The sequence below is a fragment of the Scyliorhinus canicula genome, chromosome 10 (genome assembly GCF_902713615.1).
Source record: "Scyliorhinus canicula chromosome 10, sScyCan1.1, whole genome shotgun sequence".
NCBI classification, from domain to species: Eukaryota; Metazoa; Chordata; class Chondrichthyes; order Carcharhiniformes; family Scyliorhinidae; genus Scyliorhinus; species Scyliorhinus canicula.
This window is the reverse complement of record NC_052155.1, coordinates 59,460,595-59,486,066: the sequence shown is the minus strand read 5'-3', so window position 1 is coordinate 59,486,066 and position 25,472 is coordinate 59,460,595. Positions and strand designations below refer to the sequence as shown.

The 25,472-nt window shown below is 49.2% G+C and overlaps 1 protein-coding gene across 3 annotated transcripts in view; it reads left to right on the top strand.

Moving 5' to 3' along the window:
- Positions 1 to 25,472, top strand: part of tmem67 (transmembrane protein 67) — a 356,662-nt gene that overhangs the window by 158,576 nt on the left and 172,614 nt on the right. For all 3 annotated transcript variants that reach the window (XM_038809034.1, XM_038809035.1, XM_038809033.1), the window contains exon 9: positions 6,823 to 6,931. In XM_038809034.1, coding sequence (XP_038664962.1) covers positions 6,823 to 6,931 — 109 coding nt within the window. The remainder of the gene's footprint in view (positions 1 to 6,822; positions 6,932 to 25,472) is intronic.

Genomic DNA, 25,472 nt, shown 5'->3' with positions numbered 1-25,472 from the left:
TATATATCCCCAATTCTTCCCTCCCCTTCCACATCCGGAAGCAGCAGTGGCTCCAGCGTGGTGTATCCCGGCCTCCTCGGGAGCCACCTCCAGACCTTCCGCGCAAAGTCCCTAACCTCTAGATACCTGAACTCACTACCCCGTGGCTGCTCTGCCCTCTCCCTTAGCTCCTCCAGACTGGCAAACCCTTCGTCCAAATACAAATCCCTCACCTTGACCAGCCCCACTTCCCTCCACCTCCTGTATACACTATCCATCCCCCCCGGCTCAAACCCATGATTCTCGCACAGCGGCGTTAGCACCGACATCCCTTTCATCCTAAAATACCTCCTCAGCTGATTCCATATATCTTCACCGTGGACTGCACCACTGGGCTCCCTGAATACCTACTCAGAGCCATTCGCAATGCTGCCGTCACCATAGCCCTCAAACTAGACTCCTTACAAGATTCCTCCTCCATCCTAACCCACTCTACCCCTTCTCCGTCCTACCACCGCTGCACCTTGTCCACATTCGTCGCCCAATAATAATGAAGCAAGTTCGGCAACGCCAACAACCCCCTGCTGCCTCTGCCTCTGTAGCAGGGTCCTCCCCACCCTCGACACCTTCCCCACCCATACAAAGTCTGAGATGTTCGTGTCCACTTTATGAAAAAAGGCCTTTGATATAAGGACCGGGAGAGCCTGAAAGATAAACAAGAACCTCGGCAGAATATTCATTTTTACCACTTGGGCCCTCCCTGCCAAAGTCAACTGCAGTGTATTCCACCTCCCAAGATCCTCCCTGGCCTCCTCCACCAGTTAAGTTCCAGTTATGGAGCCCCATCCATTCCCTCACTACCTGAATCCCCAAATATCTAAACCTATCCCTCGCTACCGTAATTGGCATCTCCCCTAAATTAGCCCGCTGTTCCAGCTCATTCACCAGGAATACCTCACTTTTCCCTACACTCAGTTTGTATCCCGAGAACTCTCCAAACCTTCCCAGCAGGCCCATAATCCTTCCCATTCTCTCCCAACGGATCTGAAACATACAGCAAGAGGTCATCAGTATAGAGCGACACCCAATGTTCCCTCTGTCCCCTCATAATCCTCCGCCACTTCGCCGACCCCCTGAGAGCCATCACCAATGGCTCTATGGCCAGTGCAACAGCAATGGCGATAGCGGGCACCCCTGCCTCATACCCTGTGTAAGTTAAAGCTTCGTGAGCACATATCAATCATCCTCACCCTCGCTCTTGGTGCCACATACAGCAACCGCACCCATGCCACAAATCTTGACCCAAAACTTTGAACAAGTACCACCACTCCACCTGATCAAATGCCTTCTCCGCGTGCATGGACACCACCACCTCCAGTACCAGGGCCCCCGACGGATTCATCCCAACACAGGTACTGGGGCTAAGGTGACCTTAGTGAGTTATAGGATTCACAGGCGGCTCGAGGGTAGATGTTGAGAGGATGTTTCCTCTTATGGGACCAGAGGGCATAATCTCAGAGTAAGGGGTTGTCCATTTAAGACAGAGATGAGAAGGAATCATTTCTCTGAGGGTTGTGAATCTGTGAAATTCTTTACTGCAGAGCGCTCTAGAGGCTAGGTTATTACATATGTCCAAGTCTGAAATGGGCAGATTTTTAATTAGTAAAGGAATCAAGGGAAAGTGGAGTTGAGGATTATATCAGTCATGATCTCATTAAATGGCAAAATGGACTCATTGGGCCTAATGGCTTACTTCTGCTCGTACATCTTATGGTCTTGTAGTAGATAAAATTACATTTACAAAGTATTAAGAAACATATTTTCATATTTATATGATGTATTGGTTGCTATAATAGGGCCATAACTTCTGACACGTCAGAAAGAGGTCTGCAGTAATTAGAAGAATTTAATATGGATTACCTACTCTTGAAAACTGCTGATCGTTTACTGCTTGGGTCCTGCATGGAAAACCTCTTCACAGACCCCAGTGCAATCCAACCCCGGCAGATTCAAGGAGGCCATGCTCCTTTTGTACTGCACTAGTTATCGTAAAGCAGTTAAGTTTAAAGGGCGCAGTGAAATTAACTAGGTCAGGGAAGAGGCAAGTGTCCAAATTAAGTTAATGGGATTTGAGTGGTCGGGAGGGGACTATTCAGAAGTCCTGGGTTAGTTGGGTGGGGAGGGTCGAAGGCCAGGGGTCAGAGGACTTGGGTCATGTCCAAAGGTTGGGGATTTGGGTGGTCGGGAGAGTTAGAGGTTGGCAGTTTGAAAGGTGGGGTGGTGCTGGGGTCAGAGATTTGGGGGGTCTGATCATGTCTGCGGGTCAGGTTCACGGAGAGGGGAGGTTTAGCTTCATCCATGGTTTGAGTCGGTGGAAAAATCTGGTCTGCGGTGTGGGGGTCGAGGATGGAGTTTTTAAAAATTCATTCCTGGGCCAGACCAGGTACGATTTCCACGTTAGTGAACCAGATTGTTTTTTATAACGATCTACAATGGTTTCATCGTACTAATGTAGATTTTTTAAAAATTGAAATCAAATTTCACAATCTGCCATGGTGGGATTTGAATCCAGGTGCCCAGACCTTTACCCTGGGTTTCTAGATTACTAAAAACACTGTGTGGCTGTCTCCTGTACAGTACTGTGGTGGGTCAACCTGGGGTTTACAATAGTTACCCAGAAGTTAGGAGAGGTTTTAATTTTTTTAACTTTATATGAGTAACGATTGGCATAACGCTGGTGAAAAAATCCAAAGTTTGCAATATAAATCACATTTTTGGATGGTTTCCATGGCAACATAATTGCCGAGAGAAAGTGAGTACATATGGGCAATTGCGATGCCAACCCTTACCTGTGAATGTCCAAGAGAGATTCCCCAGCACTTGGTTGCAGTACCCCCAAATCCAACGCGGTGGAGCTCAGAGGTTGGAGCCTATTTTATGTTGATTTATTATACGTGATTAATAATACACTGAATGTCCTTATGCTGTTTTATTGCTGTTATGCTTTTGCTGACATCTGAGGTAATATTAATTTTCAAATTATTTTTAAAATGCAAATTGTTCATGGCATTTATGCATTGCTGGCAAGGCCTACCTTTGTTGCTCGTCCATAACTGCCCTTCAGAAGGTGATGGTGAGTTGAAATGAGTCACATTGGAAAAAATGTGTTAGGCACTGCCATACTGCTTTGCTTTGCTTCACATGTACATGCTCCTTCAATTCCGGTACTGGTTGAGGTTATTCATGAAGGCCCGCTTTCTCAAACTTGCCCCTCGCCTGAAGTGTGGTGACCCTCAGGTTAAATCACCACCAGTAGCTCTCAAACGGGAGAGTAGTCAATGGTCCTCCTGGGACCATAGAAACATATACATTTTAAATAATAATACTTCAGAATTATTCTTTGACTTCTAGGATTGACTGCCATAAATGCATGATCTACTGATTCCAACAAAGCACTCAGACAAGAATTCAGTAGTACAGAGAGATATGTGTTTTTGAGAAAGGAAATATTAAGGATAGGTTGAGAAATTATTTCATTTTGAACTGGAGAGACTGAATTCTTGGGCTGAATTTTGCCGGGTGGGTCATGATCCAGACATCAATCGCCGTTGCAGATCAAGAACCTAGATGTGGCCACGGGATGTCAGCGGTGATCTTCCCAGAGGCAGCCAATGAAAACGCTACCTCTAGGAACTCCAACCAATTCGGAATGCTGGCCAAGTTCCTGGATCAGGAAGTCCATTCAACACAACCCATGGATAGAGCTGCTGGTCTCCTTCACAGTGCGGGCATTGTTGAGGAGGCAGCATCAGGTGTGGCAGTGACACAAAGAAGGCACCTTCATGTACAACCTTACTGGAGACTATAATGAACTGGCTGCAGTGCCATTCCTTTGATTTTGGGAAACTGAGCATTGTGAGCCAGTTTTTAATAAAATATATTGCATCTAGATCTTCCACTTCGACATTGCTGGCCCCTGACACATTGATAGGGAATGGTGGGGGCTGGGGAGAGGGGGGTAGTCCTGTGCTGTGAAGAAAATTTCAGTCCATTGTTAGAGTGGAAATGAGTGCCTTATTAATTACATAGAACATACATAGAACATTACAGCGCAGTACGGGCCCTTCGGCCCTCGATGTTGCACCGACCTGTGAAACCATCTGAAGCCTATCTGACCTACACTATTCCATTTTCATCCATATGTCTAGCCAATAACCACTTAAATGTCCTTAAATTTGGCGAGTCTACTACTGTTGCAGGCAGGGCGTTCCACACCCCTACTACTCTCTGAGTAAAGAAACTGCCTCTGACATCTGTCCTATATCTACCACCCCTCAATTTAAAGCTATGTCCCCTCGTGTTGGTCATCACCATCCGAGGAAAAAGACTCTCACTGTCCACCCTATCTAACCCTCTATCTTATATGTCTCTATTAAGTCACCTCTCAGCCTTCTCCTCTCTAACGAAAACAACCTCAAGTCCCTGAGCCTTTCCTCGTAAGACCTTCCCTCCATACCAGGCAACATCCTAGTAAATCTCCTCTGAACCCTTTCCAAAGCTTCCACATCCTTCCTATAATGTGGTGACCCCATCGGGTCTGCACCAACCCACTTAAGCCCTCACTTCCACCCTATCCCTGTAACCCAATAACCCCTCCTAACCTTTTTTGGTCACTAATGGCAATTTATCATGGCCAATCCACCTAACAAGCACGTCTTTCGACTATGAGAGGAAACCAGAGCACCCAGAGGAAACACAGGCGGACACGGGGAGAACGTGCCGACACCGCACAGTGACACAGCAGGGAATTTTCCATCTTTTGTCTTGATCCTTTCTGTAACCCCCTTGTTTAAGAAAGGATCAAGACAAAAGATGGAAAATTATAGGCCAATTAGCCTAACCTCGGTTGTTGGTAAAATTCTAGAATCGATCGTTAAGGATGAGATTTCTAAATTCTTGGAAGAGCAGGGTCGGATTAGAACAAGTCAACATGGATTTAGTAAGGGGAGGTCGTGCCTGACGAACCTGTTAGAATTCTTTGAGGAGGTGACAAGTAGGTTAGACCAGGGAAACCCAGTGGATGTGGTCTATCTGGATTTCCAAAAGGCCTTTGATAAGGTGCCACACAGGAGGCTGCTGAGTAAGATGAGGGCCCATGGTGTTCGAGGTGAGCTACTGGCATGGGTTGAGGATTGGCTGTCTGACAGAAGGCAGAGAGTTGGGATAAAAGGTTCTTTTTCGGAATGGCAGCCGGTGACCAGCGGTGTCCCACAGGGTTCAGTGTTGGGGCCGCAGCTGTTCACCATATATATTAATGATCTGGATGAAGGGACTGGGGGCATTCTAGCGAAGTTTGCCGATGATACAAAGTTAGGTGGTCAGGCAGGTAGTGCTGAGGAAGTGGGGAGGCTGCAGAAGGATCTAGACAGTTTGGGAGAGTGGTGCAGGAAATGGCTGATGCAATTCAACGTGAGAAAATGTGAGGTCTTGCACTTTGGAAAAAAGAATCCAAGCATAGACTACTTTCTAAACGGTGAGAAAATTCATAATGCCAAAGTACAAAGGGATCTGGGAGTGCTAGTCGAGGATTCCCTAAAGGTAAACATGCAGGTTGAATCTGTGATTAAGAAAGCGAATGCAATGTTGTCATTTATCTCAAGAGGGTTGGAATATAAAAGCAGCGATGTGCTACTGAGCCTTTATAAGGCTCTGGTTAGGCCCCATTTGGAGTACTGTGTCCAGTTTTGGGCCCCACATCTCAGGAAGGACATACTGGCACTGGAGTGTGTCCAGCGGAGATTCACACGGATGATCCCTGGAATGGCGGGTCTAACATATGATGAACGGCTGAGGATCCTGGGATTGTATTCATTGGAGTTTAGAAGGTTAAGGGGAGATCTAATAGAAACTTACAAGATAATACATGGCTTAGAAAGGGTGGACGCAAAGAAACTGTTTCCGTTAGGCGAGGAGACGAGGACCCGTGGGCACAGCCTTAGAATTAGAGGGGGTAAATTCAGAACAGAAATGCGGAGACATTTCTTCAGCCAGAGAGTGGTGGGCCTGTGGAATTCATTGCCGCGGAGTGCAGTGGAGGCCAGGACGCTAAATGGCTTCAAGGCAGAGATAGATAAATTCTTGATGTCGCGAGGAATTAAGGGCTACGGGGAGAATGCTGGTAGGTGGAGTTGAAATGCCCATCAGCCATGATTGAATGGCGGAGTGGACTCGATGGGCCGAATGGCCTTACTTCCACTCCTATGTCTTATGGTCTTATGGTCTTATGGAATCGAACCTGGGACCCTAGCGTTGTGAAGCCACAGTGCTAAATCACTTGTGCTACCGTGCTGCCCTAATTGAGTACCTGTCACTGTTGGATGGGTAGCTGTTGCCATTGCAACCCCTCTTCCAGGAATAACTCATGGAGGGGGGAGCAATTCACAGAGCCAGCCCAACGTTTAGCTCACTAAAGGGCTGGCTTAGGTCACTCGGCTAAATCGCTGGCTTTTAAAGCAGACCAAGCAGGCCAGCAGCACGGTTCGATTCCCGTACCAGCCTCCCCGGACAGGCGCCGGAATGTGGCGACTAGGGGCTTTTCACAGTAACTTCATTGAAGCCTACTCGTGACAATAAGCGATTTTCATTTCATTTCATTTCATTTTTTCAATGCGATTCCATCAAAATTTTCATGCCTGGCCTCCCCATACCCCCTGCCTCCAAAGCCTCATCGACCTGGTTGAGAAAATTCAGCCCCCCTTTTGGTGTTCTCACATTCTTGTGTACCTATTGATAAATAACAAAGTATATTTATATCAAATATGTCAAAACTTTATCTTTTCTCAGGCGAAAGACACTCCCCTGGTTGTACTATGATAGTCATATTGATGGTTTACCATCGAGAATTCTTCATCAAGAACCATTTCAAACATTATTTCATTTTAAGTCATCTCAAGTAAGTATTTTTTTTACTACACCGACTCAATGCTGAGACAAGCTAGTGTGAAAATAAAATAACATTGTTCATGCATTTACCAGCAAATATTAAGGATTTAGTGGTCGAAGAATTGTAATCCTTCAACATGGCTTTGTCAAAAGGGCTCACCCAGCAGACATTATTGGTAATTACACTGTAAAGAAATAAAGAGTTTGGGGTAAATTAAATAACCCCTTAAAATGGGTATCTGGAATCACAGTACACAATTAAACCACAACCCTGCTTTTTATTGGAAGCACAACATCAAATGGGTGCTCCATTCCTTCATGATTTCTTTATTCAGCCAGTGCTAAGTATGCTGATCTTTGGCTGCGTTGAATCTACAGTAGACAAAACGCACAGGCGGAAGTAGAAATTACATACCAAGGTTTATTTTGATACAACTACAATACTCCTTCACTCCCCCAAGGGCCTCCTTTGCCGACCTGCAGCTATACAACTGGGGCTCGCCTTGTAAAGGGGAACCCTACCCCCTTAAAGGGAAGACCTGCCTGTCTTAAAGGGGAACTTCATATTCGGGGGAGGTCATGGAAAATTGTATAGTCCTGATCCCAGGACCTCCATTGGGGTTATAACACATCCTCCCCCGCTAAGTCTGGAGCAATGTCCACATCCATGGGTAAGTGTACCGGGCTTTTCGACTGTTTCGCCTGTGGATGGCATACATTTGTCGACCTCACGGCGTCAGGGGGCATATATCGGACTGGGGATTTACGTGACGAGCATCTGGACGACAGCAGCAATCTGATGGGAGCTGGCAAGGGCACCTCCAGTGGCGGCAAAATGTCCATCCCGAGACGTCTGAATCAACGGCTGGTACAGTGGGAGTATCCTGTACGTGGCTTCGGTGATGGTCCACGTGGCGATTAGACTCCCGGCCCTGTGCCTGTATTTGTTAAGAAACTAGACCTCTTTTCACCAACACAACACCTGAGATCCAAGTGGCCCCTATACCTAAGTTCCGGACGTGTACTGCGTCTCCTGGTGCGAACCCGTGCAGTGGCCTGTGGCGACTTGTGTATCCCTCGGTTCAGCCCTGAGCGCGGCGGACCTTTCTGCCAATATCCAGAAGACCGAGACTCAATCGGGTGCGGAGGCGGCGACCCATCAACATCTCGGCAGATGTGGCAGATGTGCCCATCGTGGCATGCGGCGTTATCCGGTAGCAGAATAAGAACTTTGCTAAGCAGGTTTCCCAGCATCCTGATGTTTGTTTTATCATGCCGAGCTTAAACGTTTGCACTGCCCGCTCAGCCAACTCATTCGAAGCTGGGTGGTATGGAGCAGTCCTCACATGATGGATCCCGGTGGTAGATATGAATGTCGTTAATTCCTCACTGGTAAATGCCGTACCATTGTCCGATACGAGCACCTCAGGTATGCCAAACGTGCTGAAAATGTGCTGGTGTTTCTCCCTGGTGGTCCGGGCCATTGTCGTCTGTACATGAGGACCTCCATCCACTTTTTGAGTGGGCATCAGCAAGGACGAAGAACATCGCACCTTGAAAGGAGCCCATAAAGTCCATATATGGAGGCAAGACCACGGACGACCTGGCCATTCCCACGGATGGAGCGGGGCTGCAGGAGGCAACGTCCTGACACCGGACGCAGCACTGGACCACCAGCATGATGTCCACATCAATGCCGGGCTACCAAACGTAGCTGCAAGCTAACATTTTCGTTTTGGACACACCAGGATGATCATTGTGCGGGTCCGTCAGGAGTGGGCCACGTCCACGTTGGGGACCACCACGTGGGTTCCCCAAAGGAGCACGCCATCCTCTATACTAAGCTCCTGCATCTTTGTGGCGTAGACCTTTAGGTCCTGTGCTGCTCCATACTGCACCATGTGACAGACATGGGATGGCTGAGGATCAGTCTGGGTCCACGTGTGGATGTGGGATGCTGTAACTGGCAGCAAGTCCATAAAATGGAGGGCAGCAATGACCTCATCGGCCGTTGCTGGTGTAGGTGGCCTGGTCAGCAGGGGCAGACAGCTTAATGTGTCAGTATGGGGAATCTTGATTCCGGAGCGGTGCTCCAAAACATAGTCACACGCTGCGAGCAGCAATGCCCATCATTGGATGTGGGCAGAAGCAATGGAGGGAATCACCCGATCCTCCTTGAAGAGCCGTAAGAGGGGCTTGTGATCCATGAGAACGGTGAGGCGATGTCCATAGTCATATTGATGGAATTTCTTGTCCCCAAATATGACAGCCAAACCCTCCTTCTCAAGCTTGACATACCAATTCTCTGTGTCGGCCAATGTTCTTGATGCGAAGGCATGCTCAGATTGGTCATCCATTTCATGGGCCAGCACTGCCCCGACGCCGTACGGAGAAGCGTCGCAGGTCAGTAGGATTGGCCAGGATGGGTTAAGTGGGTCAGCATTCTTGACGAGGAGAGTTGTTGTTTCACCTCAACGAAAGCCGCTTGCTGCTCTCGGTCCCAGCCCCAGAGTTGCCCCTTCTTCAACGGAGGAGGGGGCTAAAGTGGTGGTCAGGTTCGGGAGGAACTTGCCATAGTTGTTTACCATTCCGGAGTTCCATTGAGCTACCTAGTACAGGAGCCTGCAGAATTGCTTGTACCTTCTCTTCCACTGGGTGGAAGCATGGCAGTCTACGCAGTCCGTTGAATGTACATTTCTCCGGCCAGAATCGTCAAAATACTCCAGCACCTTGGCCAGGTTTTGTAGGTGCTTCTGGTCAGTTGAGATAGACCGACACACAGGGCAAGCATTGCAGGATGTTCTCCATACTCACTGGAATATCGTATACATGGCGGAAACCCCAAAGGGCAGGCGGGTGTATTAATATAGCCCCATATGTGTTCATGGTTATAAAGCGTCTGGACTCGGAGCCAGGGCCAACTGGAGGTAAGAGTGACTCGTGCATCCTCTGCTGAGCTTCATGTAAAGGTCCTCTATCCAAAGAACTGGGTAATGGTTCAATCGAGACACACAGTTGACCGTCATTTTATAGTCACCACACAAGCGTACTGTATCATCCGGTTTCATGACCGGGACGACCAGAGAATGGTACCGGGGGGAGGATGCTCAAGTTCTCCATACGGTCCAACTCAGCGTCCACCTTGGGTCATAAGGCATATGGAACAGGTCGGGCGCGGAAGTAGCACAGTCGTGCCCGGGATCCACACTCGGGCCACAGTTCCTTTTATGGTGCCCAAGCCATCCTGGAATACAGATGGAAACTTCGATAGAATTCTTTCAGGGCCATGTGGATGCATGCATCAACCTGCTGCCAATCTAACCGCAAGTGGCGTAGCCCCACAAGCTTGCACCGCTCCTGTCGACCACCATCAGAGGGCGGTTTTCAGACTGTTGACCATACTCAACCGGAAACTGTTGAAGTGCCCATTATTGCCAGCAGTTCGCCCGTGTGACCAGCCTCGTGTTGGCGTCCGACAGGCCAGACCGAATGCAGTCGAACGTACAATGTCCATTAATCCACAGGGAGATCTGGATGGGCACTACTCTTGGCACAGCCGTGCAGTGTAACTGCTGGTAGGTGCTGTCCACATCTTCCATGTAGTAAGCCCTGTCACATGCGGGTGGTCGCGCCTAGTGGGTAGATCCTAATGAGGCCTCCTGTCTCTGGTTTCTGCGTCCTGTTGCGGCCATGCTGGCTGGTGGTCATACTTCTGTTCCTCCTGGTCCGGCGGTGTCCCTGGCCTCTATTACGCTGGTCCGTGTTCCTCCGGTAGGTGTACCTTTGTCGGGGGCCAGCCTCTTCAGGTCTAGCCAAGTTTGATAGGCTTGTGATTGCATCTCAGACTGAGCACAGTCAGTCCCTGGACCCCTTGTGCGGCGCTTTCTCTGGAGATAGCTATCGTCACCATGCATTGCAGGTCCTCGTGGCCTCAGCTCGTAATTTCCATTTGCGTGGCCGCATTACAGAGTCCACATATCACAGTGTCACTCTGAATTTGCAAGTCTCAGCCAGTTTTTGGAGGTGGGCCAGAAAGTCACTCACCGACTCGACTTGGGCCTCAGCAGCCGTGTGGAACCGGAAACGGTGTACGATGAGAGGTGGTTTCGCGTCAAAATGCTCCCTCACCAGGGTCACCAGGGTGGCCAATGACCGGAAATCTGGGGCGTCCGGGTGAGTTAAGATCTTTATCACACTGTAGGTGGGCCCTTGGCGTGCCGTCAGTAATATGTGTTATGTGCATCACCAGTAATATCATTTGTTCTAAACAAATAGTCCATGCGTTCAACATATTGCTCCCAATTGTCTGTACCTGTATCAAAAGGTTCTAGCTTTAGTGTTTCGCTGATTTGTAGTGGTGCTTGCTGAATCCTAGACTCAGTGGGCCGGGTGCGCAGCAATAGGTGTCGACGGCAGCACCACTGAGTCCCCGTCACCCAATGTTGAATCCACAGTAGGCAGAACACATAGGCAGAAGTAGAAATTACAAAACAAGGTTTATTTTGATACAATTACAATACTCCTACACTCCCCTAAGGATCTCCTTCCCCAACCTACACCTAGGCTGGCGTTTTTAAACAACTGGGGCTCTCCTTGGAAAGGGGAAGGCCTGCATGTCTTAAAGGGGAAGTTCATATTCGGGGGTGTCACGGGAAATCGTATGGTCCTGATCCCAGGACCTCCATTGGGATTATAACATAAATGAGGGGCCTAATACCGTGTGGCTAGCACAATTTAAGGACAGCGTTCACTTCTTAAAAGGAAGGTGCATTGTACTACTACAAGTGGTAGGTATTCAATATGAATAAAGTTTGTGCTGCAAAGATTGAAGAATGGGTGAACATGAAAGAGAGCATGCATCAACATTTTCTGATAATGCACCAAAGGCATGGAGACAAGAAGAGACATGCTACATCCATGAGAGTGGGAGTACAGAAAGGGCAGTGAAAAGAAGTAGCTGTGGTGGTCAAAGTGCAGCTCCAAGAACATTCATACAATTTCCTATCAGCGACACCACTAGCCTTATCCACAGCTAAATTTACTACCATTAGCCGCTCTCAACAATCTCTATCAATCACTATTTACCCTTTGAGTTCATATGGTTTGCCTCACATTCACACACTTAGCAGTACTGCAAGCATCTCCCCTACAGTTTGCACTGATTGACAGCGGTGCCAATTCGTACCACAATGCACGTACAGTAAACACAGTTTTGCATGTCATAGCGGGCCTGACCTGGTATTCTCCGGAGCCTCTGCAATTCTCCGCCTGAAAAGTTGCCGACGGCGAGGTTCACCTGTACTTTTAAAAATCGTGAAACCGGCGTGGTGGCTGCTGAGGGAGAGGGGAGATATGACATGGAGAGGAGTGGCTGCCGGTCTGGATACTGGCCATGCTGGCTGGGTGTAGGGACCCTGCCAGGGCCGGGGGAGTGGGGGGACTGCTCTCCCACGGTGATGCCCCCATGGGTCTGGGGCAGTGTCCAGGCACGGTCCGCCATTACGCCCGCCATCTTGCTGCACACCCACCGACCACCGACCTTGGCCCCTGGTTATGTAGAATGACACCAGCCGTATGGGTACCCCTCCCCCCTCCACCACCACCCGGCCGCCACCCACCAGCGGCCCACCCAGGGAAATTCCCACAGTAGCCCCTGGCGAGGACAGTGCGAGCCAACGGTACCCCTGGCATCAGGGACAGGCGCCAGGGCCAGAGGCCCCCACAGTGCAGGCCACCAGGGGTGCAGGGATGGGGGTGGGGGGGGTTGAAGGGACCTGTGGGGGCAGAGCCCACAGTGCGAACAATGGCCACCATGTAGCCCGTTGGAACTGGTTGGGCACGGGGATATGCACCAAACTAACATGTTGACCTTTCACCCCATGCAGATAATGGATATTGGAATACAACCAGAAATGGTGGCCACCCAGGATGGAAGCCGGCTGCCCAATGGGCCAGGAGGCGGTGGTGTCAAGGAGGAACCACATGATGCCTTGTGTATACTGGCACCGCCAGGGGTGCAGGGATGGGCGGTGGGATTTGCGGGGGCCGAGTCTGCAGTGCCAACCGGGGCCACCATGTAGCCCGTTGGACCTGGTAGGGCACGGGGGGGGGGGGGGAATGCACCATGCTAGCATGTCGACCTTTCACCCCTGCAGATATTGGAATTCAGCCAGCATTGGTGGCTTTCCTGCTACTTGCCGCAGCCGTTGGGGCTGTACAATCTGGCACTGTTCGAGGAGAAGGAATGTGCAGCAGCAGAGCGTGCCACAGAGGAACAGGAGACAGCTGCCTGGGATGGAGAGCCAGGTGCTCAACAGGCCGAGGAGAAGGAGGTGCCAAGGAGGCGCTGTACGAGGCCTTGCGTATGCTGACAGTGCCTGTCATTCGAAGACCTGCCGTGGAAGACTCCGGCTGAGCAGAGAGACAGTGCGACATATGGTACCAAGGGGTATGGGGAGGGCACACTCTCCCATTGACAATCACGGAGGCCCTATATGCCCAGGCGGATCAATACATCCACTTCAATGTGGACCGAGCTCACCAGGATGTCTGTGCGGCGGGGTTCGCCAATATTGACGGGATGCCCTGGTCCAGGGGGTGATCGGTATACATGTTCCCCTACAAGCACAGGCTGCTCCACACCAACTGTCAGCTGTGCATCATACACGTCTGTGCCCGGTACCCGGGCAGTGGGCACGACACCGTCATCCTGGCACACTATTCCTGACATGTTCAAGTACTCCCCCTGGCTGAGGGTTGGCTTCTGGTTATCCGTTGCGGTCGTGGATGCTGACGCCTATCCGCATGCCACAGATCGACACGGACAACCGCGACAATGACACCCATGTAACGACCAGGGGTGTGATTGAGCAGTGCTTTGGCCTCCTGAAGATGTGGTTCAGGTTCCTGGATAGCTCTGGAGGGGCCCTTGAGTATGATGCTGAGAGGGTCGGCCTCTCCTCCACCGCATCCAACAGGGTCTCCAGCTCGGTGTCTGTGAATCCCGGGGCTGCACTCCTCACTGCAATCTTGTTTTCTGGGATGGTGTGTGTGGGAGGGAGAATTGTTTATATGTTGCTGCAGCTGGTCAGCCTTTGGGTGTCAATCGTGAACCCGGTGAATCTGGCACCCTTTGTCATTGGAATCGACTGTGTTCCAAGTGGCACCAGTGCTAGCCCCATAACAATACCGATATCGGTCCAATTGCTGCACCGGTTTTTCTGCTGTTAAAGCCCACGAATTCTGCGTTGGCGTCAACACTTAGGGCTGGATTCTCCGATTCTGAGACTAACGCCGGTGGGGGAACGGTGGCCTTTTACGACCAAAGAAAGGGTGCAAAACGGCCACCGATCTCCTGTCTAGTGGCGGGCTAGCAGGTACACAGTGTAGAGCACCTGGCTCTAGCTGCCTATAGGGCCGAAGAATTGCCTGATCCGTGGCCTGCAGCGTGCAACATTGCACCGGCAACACGCGGACCCGGCCTGCCAAATAGTGCCCCCCGGGCTAGCCACCTCTGGACCACCCCCCACCAGTGCCCCCAGCCCCTGCCAAAGCCCTCCCTACCCACGGATGTCATCTGTGATGCTGGGGACCTCAGCAAGAGTTTGAAAAAGATTATCCATTTGGCTCTCCTCCGACTGTGGCAGCGCTGGATTCTTGGCCCGTTGTGGGCGGAGCATCGGGGGAGGGCCTCTGATATGGCATGTGGTGTGCGTTTTGGAGGTGGCGGAGCATCACAAAAGTGGCACCGCCTCCGATTTCGGCATCGGAGACTGGAGAATCCTGCCCTTAGTCTCAGAAACAGAGAATCCCGCACCAAAGCTCTGCTGCCACGTTCATTTACGAAACAACTAACATGACAAGGAAGCTCCATAAATCTCCCCATCCTCGATGATTGCGCAGCCCAGCCGTTCAGTGCCAAATACAAGAAGCATTTGCAACCAACTTCAACCAGAAGTGCCAAATGGATAATCTTTTTCAAACTCTTGCTGAGATCCCCAGCATCACAGATGACATCTTCAGCCAGTTCACTTCATTCCACATGATAATGTAGAAAGGGTTGAAGGCACTGAGCACTCCAAAGGCAATGGGTCCTGACAACATCCTGGCAATTTTACTGAAGACTTGTGCTCCAGAAATTATTGCGCCCCTAGCCAAGCTGTTCTAGCACAGCTGCAGCACTGACATATACCAAACAATGTGAAAGATTGTTCAAATATATCCTGTCCACAAAAAACAAGACAGATCCAATCTGGCCAATCACCGTCCCGTTGGCTTTCTTTTAATCATCAGCAAAGTGATAGAACAGCCCATGACATCTAGTTTCCAGATAGTCAGATCCTTTGGAAGTCCCAACATAAGGAGTCTGAAGGATTTTCCCTTTAAATTTCAACTTCCAGTGAGTAATACCCCAGCTCTCCAGGACCCACTGAAAAAGTCTCCAACTCTGAGATAGCATCAGAGATTTTGGACTGTCCTGACTTAGATACTTGGATAGTTACCCTGAAAATATTGGGAAAAAATTGATGTCTTACTCATGGATATCCATAGAACAGACCCCACTGACTCCTCCCCCCCCCCCCCCCCCCCCCCGGATTCCTCGACCCTCTGACTCCCCAGGACCCTGCAATGCACCTCCCACCACTCCATCATCTCATCTCTCCTTTAAATCGCCACTGGCTTTCTGATATCCCCTATCCAGACCTGACCTCACCACCCTATCCACCCTGCCACCTACCTAACAGAGCTGGCACCCATTGGTCCACTTGCTTCACTCACACTTGTTCACTCAAAACTGGAAAGCTATTTAAATGTCCCAAAACCTTTCAGCTTGTTAATGACTGAAGATGTACCAAAATATAGCAGCAAGTGCTGTAACAGGGTGCATGGTTTGACTTCCCCGACCATCTTGCACCACGAGGAAGGTTCCGAGAACAGGTATGCTCTGCAGCTGTGAAGAGAGGCCCGTTAGGATTGTGGTGAATATAAGAAATTGTCATACTTTATAGTTTGAATTTTCGCAGTAACATTATCAAAACCGAGGTTAACATTCTTACAGCCAATATGTCTGCTAGAGCTGTGATTGCAAGTGAAGTAATCATAGATTTTGCAGGGAAAGAGTTTTGCTAATAGATATTAAAAGCCATTTTACTTGTTTGCAGATGTGGAGCTAATGTAATGTTGTGACAGTTTGAGCCTGGCTAAACAAATCTAGGCATATCTTGTAATAAGAGACAAAAGAATGCTGTGTGCTTTGAGTGCAGCTGGTGTAGCTAACAGGAGGGACTAGGTCTGTCTGGACAAAGAAGTTGTTTTTAGGGCTCTAATCTGAGCAGAAGATTTTTGGCCTGGTCCTTAAAAAAATGTTCCTCCCTCCAAGGACTCTCCACCAAGATAAGCAAGTAAAATCCGGTTGTTAACTTTATACATAAGTGACATTTGAAATATATAGGTTGCTTAATTGGAATGTAGAGGCCGGTTTCAGGAAGCGGGAAATTTAACATATTGTACCTATTGACTGTAAAGCTATTTCTTTGTTGTTAATGTGCTGTAGCAACTCCTCAGGGTAGTGTCCTGGGCTTCACTAATGATCTTCCTTCCATCACAAGGTTAGAAGTGGGCATATTTGCTGATGATTGCACAATATTCAGTATCATTCACAACTCCTCTGATACTGAAGCACTCCATGTCAATATGTAGCAGAATACAACAGTATTAAGACTTGGGCTGAGAAGTGGTAAGTTGCATTTGTGCCATACAAATTCCAGGCAATTGCTATCCCCAACCAAGAAAATAATCATCTACTCTTGACATTCAATGGTATTACTATCGCTGAATTTCCCCTAATATCAACATACTAGGGTTACCGTTGAACAAAAACTTAAGGGGACCAGCAACATAAATATTGTGGCTACAGGTGCAGGTCAAACCCTGACGCCCTTCCCAGCAGGACTAGGTGTGCACATGGGTTGCAGTAGGTCAAGAGGATGGCTCTCCACCACCTTCTCAAGGGGAATTAAGGATGGGCAACAAATGCCAGTGACACCCACAATCATAGTTTTTTTTGAGACTCGCTGGCACGCTTCTCTTTTTCCTGCAAGAGATGGTAGTGATGTGGCCACCTGGGGTGGCCACGTCCCGATTCCAAAATGGACACTCGCAAAGCGTGCAGGGAAAAATGGACAGCACTAGGAAACAAGCAGGTGCAATGTTTCCTGTGAATTGAAACCTGCAGAACACAGACAGAACCGAAACTACTAGCCATTAGCATAGTAATGATCTCCGGGGACAAAAAGAAACATTGAAACAATCGGTACCAGGGCAGACTTCCCGGCGCCAGTGGAAGCTAAAACAAAGGCAGGCCAACGGTTACATAGAGCCCGCCCAATGATCAGGGAACAACCCTGTTATTGGAGGGAATCGATACAAACGATTGGGACATGGTCCAATTAATTGGGACCAAGTCCAGGGGCCGCCCAGAAGGGCGCGAAACCTCTGGGGGCTATAAAACAGAGTCCCCAAGGTCACTTAGCTCTCTTACTCTTACTCTTCTCCATCTTCACCTTGGCATTTGGCTCTCAGCGACGAGAGGCTGCCAAGCACCAGCCAAGTAAGTCTAAAGTCAACGCACGCTACGAGATAGGCGCTCCTAGCGACTATTCTATACCAGTTCGAAGCCAGCAGTATCAGAGCCGGACAACGGCCATTGTTCCTCTGACTGAGTGGGCCACTCGAAGCTAAGTATAGGCTTTTAGTAGTAGTTGTAGTTTAGTGAGTAGAGTTTATGCATGAGTAATAATTGACTGTGTGTGTAAATAAATGTGCATTGATTTCAAACTTACTAACTGGTGTATCGAGTCATTGATCAGTATTCGGCTTTGAACCCTGTGGTGGTACCAGAAAGATACCTGGCGACTTTTGAGCAGAAGTAATTAAAACAGAGCAAATTAAGGGAAAGCATAGCAGGCAACATTTACTGGTGACTCCGCCGGGACTCGACTTAGAAGTGCCCCCCCCCCCCCCCCCCCCCCCACTCCAAGAGAACCCAAAATTTGAATTAGAAATCCAATTGGAAACAGAAGAACCACAAGAGTTTAAGCAGTACTGATCAAACCTCCAGAATTCGGAAATGTGTTAATGCATGCGTACTAACAGGGATATAAGCTAAACCTGAGAGATTTTGTTGCGTAAAACTGTCGGGAGTTTTGTAGGCCGGAAATTAGCGTGAACCCATGTTTACATCACCGCTTTATCACCCCCTGTTCCAAATTTAGTAACGAACTCAGATATAGGACAAATGGCAATGAAGGCAATGGAACGCCTTATGAACCCACAGGAAGTTGAGGTCGCAGCGACCAGCAGAGTAGGACAGTGTCCCGTTTGGGAAGAGGAAATAAGGAAATACCTCAAAGGGATAGGATGGCCCCTTTGCGGTGAATTTTGCACGAATGAAGAAACAGGTCCCGGGAGTATAGGACATACTTGGTGGGAGAACCTGACAGAGATTCACAGGAAGAGCTTGGGAAAAGCTCGCAAGCCGATGGCAATCGTGTCCTGCCTGGCACAATTGCCAGGCACAGAGGAGGTCGTTAGGACGCTTCATAGAGACATAGAGGAGAGAGATAGAACAAGTAAGGTAGATGTGAGCGAGATAGAGACAGAGAGTTAAAAGGGAAGTTAGCAGCAAAAGACAGAGAGATGGATGATGCCAAGAGGGCACACCAGTCTTGTCTGGTGCACTTAAGTAGCTTCCAGACCCAGTATGACAAGGCCTACCAGGACACACAACGTGCGGTCTTGGTAAGACAAGAAACAGAACAGCAGGTAGAGGCATTGCAGAAACAGTGCAATGACTTAAAAGCAGCCCTACGGGCACTCCATGCTTCCACAACGGAACAAAGGCAGAGCTCGGTAGACCACGCAAAGTGCCAGAAGCAAATTGCAGAATTGCAATCCCTACTTTCAGTTCAAAATGGCTTTCAGAGCACATTCGGATCCCAACTAGACCAGGAAAATAGCCCCAATTGGCAGGAATTAAATGAAACAGCCCATAGATACGTACATGGAGCATGTACGCAGGAGAAACCCCAGAAAAGGAGAGCACCCCAACCACCCACTGAACAGGCAGAACACACCCCCATGAATCCGGTAACCACACACCGCAGGGCCGCAACAGAAGGAGACACGGATTTCTTGTACACAACCCCCTTAACCGTGACCCAATTACGGGATGCGTGCGAGAAAATCACACCGTTCCTCCCCACTTCAGACCCCTACCAATTCTTCGCTAAGGTTAAACAGCAGGCCACCATGTATGGCCTGGACGAGAGAGAGCAGGTAAAGCTCACAGTTTTGAGCCTCGATCCTTCAGTCGTAGCAGCCCTTCCCGACCCACAGAATGCACGAGGAGGCACCCTAGCAGAGATGCACACAGCGATCCTTGACGCGATCGGCTATAACAGAGGAGACCCGGTAGAAGGCCTGAATAGATGCAGGCAAAAGAAGACAGAGCACCCCACAGCGTTTGCTGGATGCTTGTGGATTCATTTCACTGCAGTTTTTGGAGAATTAGCCCACGCCCATTTGTCCCCAGATAACATGGCAAAATGGACTTGAATCGTGATCTCTCATGCAACAGAGGCAGGACAGAGAGCTTGCGCCAATTATGACCCCTCAGATGAGGCCCACAATGAGAAATGGGTTTTGAAAAGGTTGTCCCGCGTTTGGGAGCAATCCGTTCAGAACAAGATCAATTTTAGGAAACCCGAGGAAGAGCAGGCAGATGCAGATATGCATACAGTGTTAAAGTGCACCAGAACCCCGCATGGATAAATGAGAGTAGGAACAGCCCACCCCAGCCCAAATCAAAGGAGTGTTACAACTGTGGACAGTTAGGACACTTTGCACGAGAGTGCAACGTGCCACAGAAACCACAGAGTTCCCAACAGACAGGCACCCTAAATAGGAATAGGGCAAAGCCTATTCATAGTGTTAGCGCCCGTTCAGACCAGGGAGACATGAACAGCACAGACTGACGGTGTTCGGGCACCCCAGCTTGGGTCTGCGACACCCTTTGGGATAAGTCCGGCCGACCGGTCGTAGCAGCCAAAGTCCGGGGTCAGCCAGTTGAATTTCTTTGGGACACAGGAGGGTCCCGCACCACACTAAATTCCTCCACAATGTTTCAGAGGGACACATGGCCCACAACAGACACCATCACCCTCAGCGGCTTTACAGGCCACTTACAGCAGGGACACATCACAGCCCCTGTATCCATACAAATCGGCAATATAACAACCAAGCACCACATAGTGTTAGTTGATCTGCCCCACACAGCAGAACACATTTCAGGAATCGACTTCATGAGCTCCCACAACCTTTCATTTGATCCAGTCAACAAATGTGTCTGGAGAATGGCAAAAACAGCACGAGCCCCCGCCACGCTCACAATAGGAGAATATGCAAATAGGATCAGCTCAGTTGGAGACTACTGGTTTGATTCGAGAACAATTAGTGCAGATAAACAGGTTAGGGCAGTCCTGCAAAAACACAAAGCAGCATTTGCACAGCACAAGCACGACTGTGGCAGAATGGCTGGCTCTGTGCAGATTACAGGTCCTGACCCCAGACCCCAGAAACAGTACGGATTTCCCCAGGAAGCAGAGGGAGAAATCTCAAAAGTGATAGACAGCCTGTTAGAACAGGGCGTACTGAGATCAGTAGCCTCCACTAATAAAGCCCCGATTTGGCCCATCAGGAAACCCGATGGATCATGGCGACTGACCATTGATTACCGGGAACTGAACAAAGTAACCTGAGCAGCAGCCCCCACCGTAGCCACAAGTCCCGAGACTATGCTCAAGCAGGGACTCCAGTCACGATTCTTTACGGTTTTGGACATTAGTAATGGCTTCTGGTCCATTCCACTGGCTAAAGTGTGCCAGTACAAATTTGCCTTCATTTTTAAAGGACAGCAGTATACGTGGACATGCCTTCCACAAGGTTTCCACAACTCCACTCCATTTTCCACCGACAGCTGGCAAATGGATTAGCTAAATCTTCCCGCCCCGAATGTCTGGCCCAGTATATAGACGACCTGTTACTGCAGACAGACACAAAGGCAGAGCACATCTCGCTTCTAGCAGAACTCCTAGGACTCCTAAAAGAAATTGGATGTAAGGTTAACCCCAAAAAGGCCCAGATTTTGGAAGAAAAAGTGATATACTTGGGAACAGTTATCACGCATGGTAAACGCGAGATCGAGCAGAAAAGGATTGACTCGATTGTCAAATTGCCCCTTCCCCACAATGACTCAGCCCTCCGGTCGTTTTTAGGACTGGTTGGCTACTGCCGAAACCACATCGACGGTTTCGCCACGAAAGCAGCGCCCCTATCCGACCTTCTTAAGAAAAAGGCACCTTGGGAATGGCTTCCGCAGCATACAGATGCCGTTCGTGCTTTAAAACGAGCACTCAGCACAGCCCCCGCACTACAGGTCCCAGACCCTCTTTCCCCGTACGCTATCGAAGTAGCAAGCACCGACCGAACCCTTTCGGCCGTGCTCCTCCAGGAACAGCATGGCCAGTTAAGACCCGTAGCATACACATCCCGAGTATTAGACCCTGCCGAGCAAGGATTTTCTGCCTGTGAAAGGCACCTGCTCGCAGTTTTTTGGGCGGTACAGTACTTTTCATACATTACAGGACTCAACCCCATCACCATCCTCACAGAACACACCCCAACACAGCTATTATTAGACGGCCGACTTAAAGATGGCACAGTCAGCCAAATCTGAGCAGCCCGTTGGACCCTTCTTTTACAGGGACGGGACATCACAGTTAAAAAAACAAAGACACACACTTTCCTTGCAGACAATTTACAGTACCCAGGCACCCCTCATGAATGTGAGATTATCTCCACACAGCATAACACAGGCCCATTCATTCAAAAATCACCTCCTAGGAAGATAGGTAGTTCACCCCAGAGACCCCAGCCCACAGACACGTGCACACCCCTTAAGATCTATGTGGATGGCTCCTCCACAGTTTTAGAAGGCAAACACATAACAGGATGCGGTATTTATGTAGAGGACGCGCAGGGACGCGCCCTAGAAGAGATTTCCCTAAAGTTGCCAGGACGCTTAGGCTCGCAGGCAGCAGAACTGGCAGCAATAGCTTACATAGTAGACCACTCCGATTCGTTCCCCACTCCAGCAGACATTTATTCAGACAGTTTGTATGTCTGCAATAGTTTAACCAAATTCCTACCCCTGTGGGAAACAAGAGGATTTGTTTCCGCAGACGGAAAACCCCTACCATCAGCCCCATTACTCCGCCATATTTTAAAGCAGGCAAAGGACAGGAAATACGGCATTGTAAAAGTTCGCAGTCACCACCGTTCTTACCCACCTGGAAATGTTAAAGCAGACGCCCTAGCAAAAGCAGGTTCTAGGCATGGTTATTTTTGGAACCCCCCCCCGATAGCGCCCCAGTACACACAGTTCAGGTCTCATAGACCAACATACAGGATTTAGCCCAGGCACAGAAACAGGATGAGAAGCTTAGGGAAGTTTTAAAGGGAACCTTCTCAGCCCCTTATGACAAATTTAGGAATTCCATGACCACACATGATGGTGTGATTCTTAAAGACAGCCTTTATGTAGTTCCAGAGCAGGATAGGAACCAACTCATTTGTTTGTTCCATGCCAATCATGGACATCAGAGAATTGAACCCACTTTAGCCCACCTCAGACCGTTCTGTTGGTGGCCAAATTTGAAAGCCGACGTAACACACTACGTTGAGAATTGCTTGATCTGTGCCCAGAACAATCCGGACAGATACGCAAAGAAGGCTCAACTTAGCTACACCCGGCCCGTTAATGGCCCATGGACTAACCTCCAGATAGACTTCATAGGACCCCTACCCCCTTGCAGAAACGGATATAAGTGTGTGTTGGTGGTCATCGACACCTTCACAAAATGGGTGGAAGCATTTCCATCGCGCACTAATACGGCAAAGACGACAGCCAAAATACTAACCCACCACATCTTTACAAGATGGGGACTCCCCCGTAGCATAGAGTCCGATCAAGGCTCCCATTTTACAGGACGAGTTATGAAAAACGTCCTCATAATTTTTGGAATTACTCAAAAGTTTCATATCGCGTACCACCCCCAGTCAAGTGGTATTGTCGAACGCATGATTAGGTTACTGAAAGCCACCCTTAGGAAAATGGTTCAGCAGAACAATAGCACCTGGGACTCAGTTCTCCCATTTGCATTGATGTTTTTACGAAACACGGTATCAACGTCCACAGGATACATCCCCCACACTCTCATGACCGGACGCCCCATGAAAGGAACGGAATATTTATTAGGTTTAGATTTGACCAGCCCCGCAGTGACAGGCCTCACGCACGAAAATGCTGTGCAGCAATTGATAGCAAATGTGAAGGCGGCCCAACTCGCAGCCGCTGTGAGAATGGGCGCAAGGAAGAAACAAAGCAAGGCTTGTTTTGATAAGACAGTGCATGCCACTGAGTTTGAAGTAGGGCAGCAAGTAATGCTTTCCCTTTACAACCCCAGCACATTCCTGTCACCTAAGTACTCAGATCCGTAAACCATTTCGGACAAAGTAAGCCCCTGTGTCTACAAGATAAAATACCCTAATGGCAAGACTGCGTGGTTTCACATAAACCAGCTCAAGGCTTATGGCTCGCAGAACAACCACACACACCACATCCTGCTCGCAGTAGCAGACGAGCTCGCCCTGCCCACAGAAAACGCATTCCTACCCTCCCCCAGCCAGTCCAGCCCGTCCTCAGCCTCAACTTCGATTCCGCCCCCTGACACACGACTCCACCTCTCCCCGCCCCCAGACAGCAGCGACAGTGACTGCGAAAGCACTGACGACAGCAACAGCACACCGCGATACTATCCCCCTGCACCAGGCCCCACTCCCAGCGACTCCAAGTACAATTCAAGTGATCCCTTCGAGATCACATACATTAAAGCCCCTGACCCAGACCCACCGCCCTACGATGACAGACTGAACTCCAGTAGCTCCCACCTAGACACACGAATCTGGCACTACGGCAATTCATTCAGGCTCATCAGGAATGATGAGATGGACCCCAAGTCACCCCACGCAGCTTTGGCACGACTTCTACAGTCAAGAGTATGGCAGCCGGGAGAAGATGATGACATTGAGTCTGACTCCCACCAGAATCCCTTTGCGACCCTGTTCGCAACTGAAAACTGAGGTGTCCAGATGATGTTTAAAAGGAAATGCTAGAGAGATACGGTGTCCTTTCTGATGGAACCTGCACGATATTCGTTGCATGTTTGTTTGTATGTGTTTATTAAGTGTTCAGCGTTTAGAATTTAAACAGCTTTTCACTGCCCCTCGCCACCACTCCTTTAACGCCCCCTGGCAGTTAATGGAACAAGTTTGTCCACGGACAGCCGCCTAGTTTGTCCGCAGAAACCTTTGAGAATTTGCCCGACACCAGTTTAGCTCTTCTAATTTGAAGGTAGAAGAGGCATTACTGCAACCCCCCACGACGACTACATTCTTGCCCGTTCTTGCCGGTTACTCAGGCAGTGGAGAAATGGCACTTATCCCCGCCCTGCCTGAGGACCCCCCCCCTCAGGTCAGCTAAGCTCGGGTAGAGCACATCCCGTCCTACCCGGGGATTCCATCCAATTCTTACCCGCCTTGGCCCATACGCACCTCATTTTGGATCTTTCCTTTCAAAAGTTTTTGTTTTGTCTTATAGTGACCCTTCGGTTGCTTTCCTCATGCTATTTACATCCTCAAACATTGGGATGGTAAATCGCTCAGCCTGCGAGACGGCTTGCACTGTGCCAGCATTTTTCAAGACTGTCTTGTGCAGAAATTCGGTTAAAAAAAAATGAGGGAGTCACAGGTGGTGACCAATTATAAAGGATAATTGGCAATAAAGGACAGACAGACAAACACACGAGATCTTAAGCAAGATTATGACAGACATTATGCTTGTGTTCACAGAATTCAAGAAGAAGAGAAGAAAGATGAGAAGAGAAGAGAAGATGAAGACGACCTCCATCTTTGTTATATGGACACTAGCAGGACCCCTTTGGTTGCGCGCGAACGCTAACCCCCTCACTCCCGCCCCACAGGCCGTCAATGATTCACTCCCTCACAGTACACAGAGCCCAGTAACAGTCAACAGTACCCCGACCTGGTGTGATAAGTTTATCACTTGGTATATTCCCTCTCGGATGTCGTTGAAGCACTTTTAGCACTGGCGATACTTTGCAGTATCGTGCAGACCATTCGAATGAAGAAATGACGAAGGAGAGCCCGCCGCTCTCGCACCCCGGTATACAGAATTAGATCCCCTATTTTCAGTTTCCACCAGGCCCCAGAACCCCTTGACATGGATTAAAGTACATTCGTTTTTTTGTTTGTGTATGTACTCGTTTGTTGAATAAAGAAATGGGAACTCTGTGTTTGACTGCCAAACCAGAGAAATTTGAATGCTGCTATTTTTGTACAGTCAAATGTTAGGA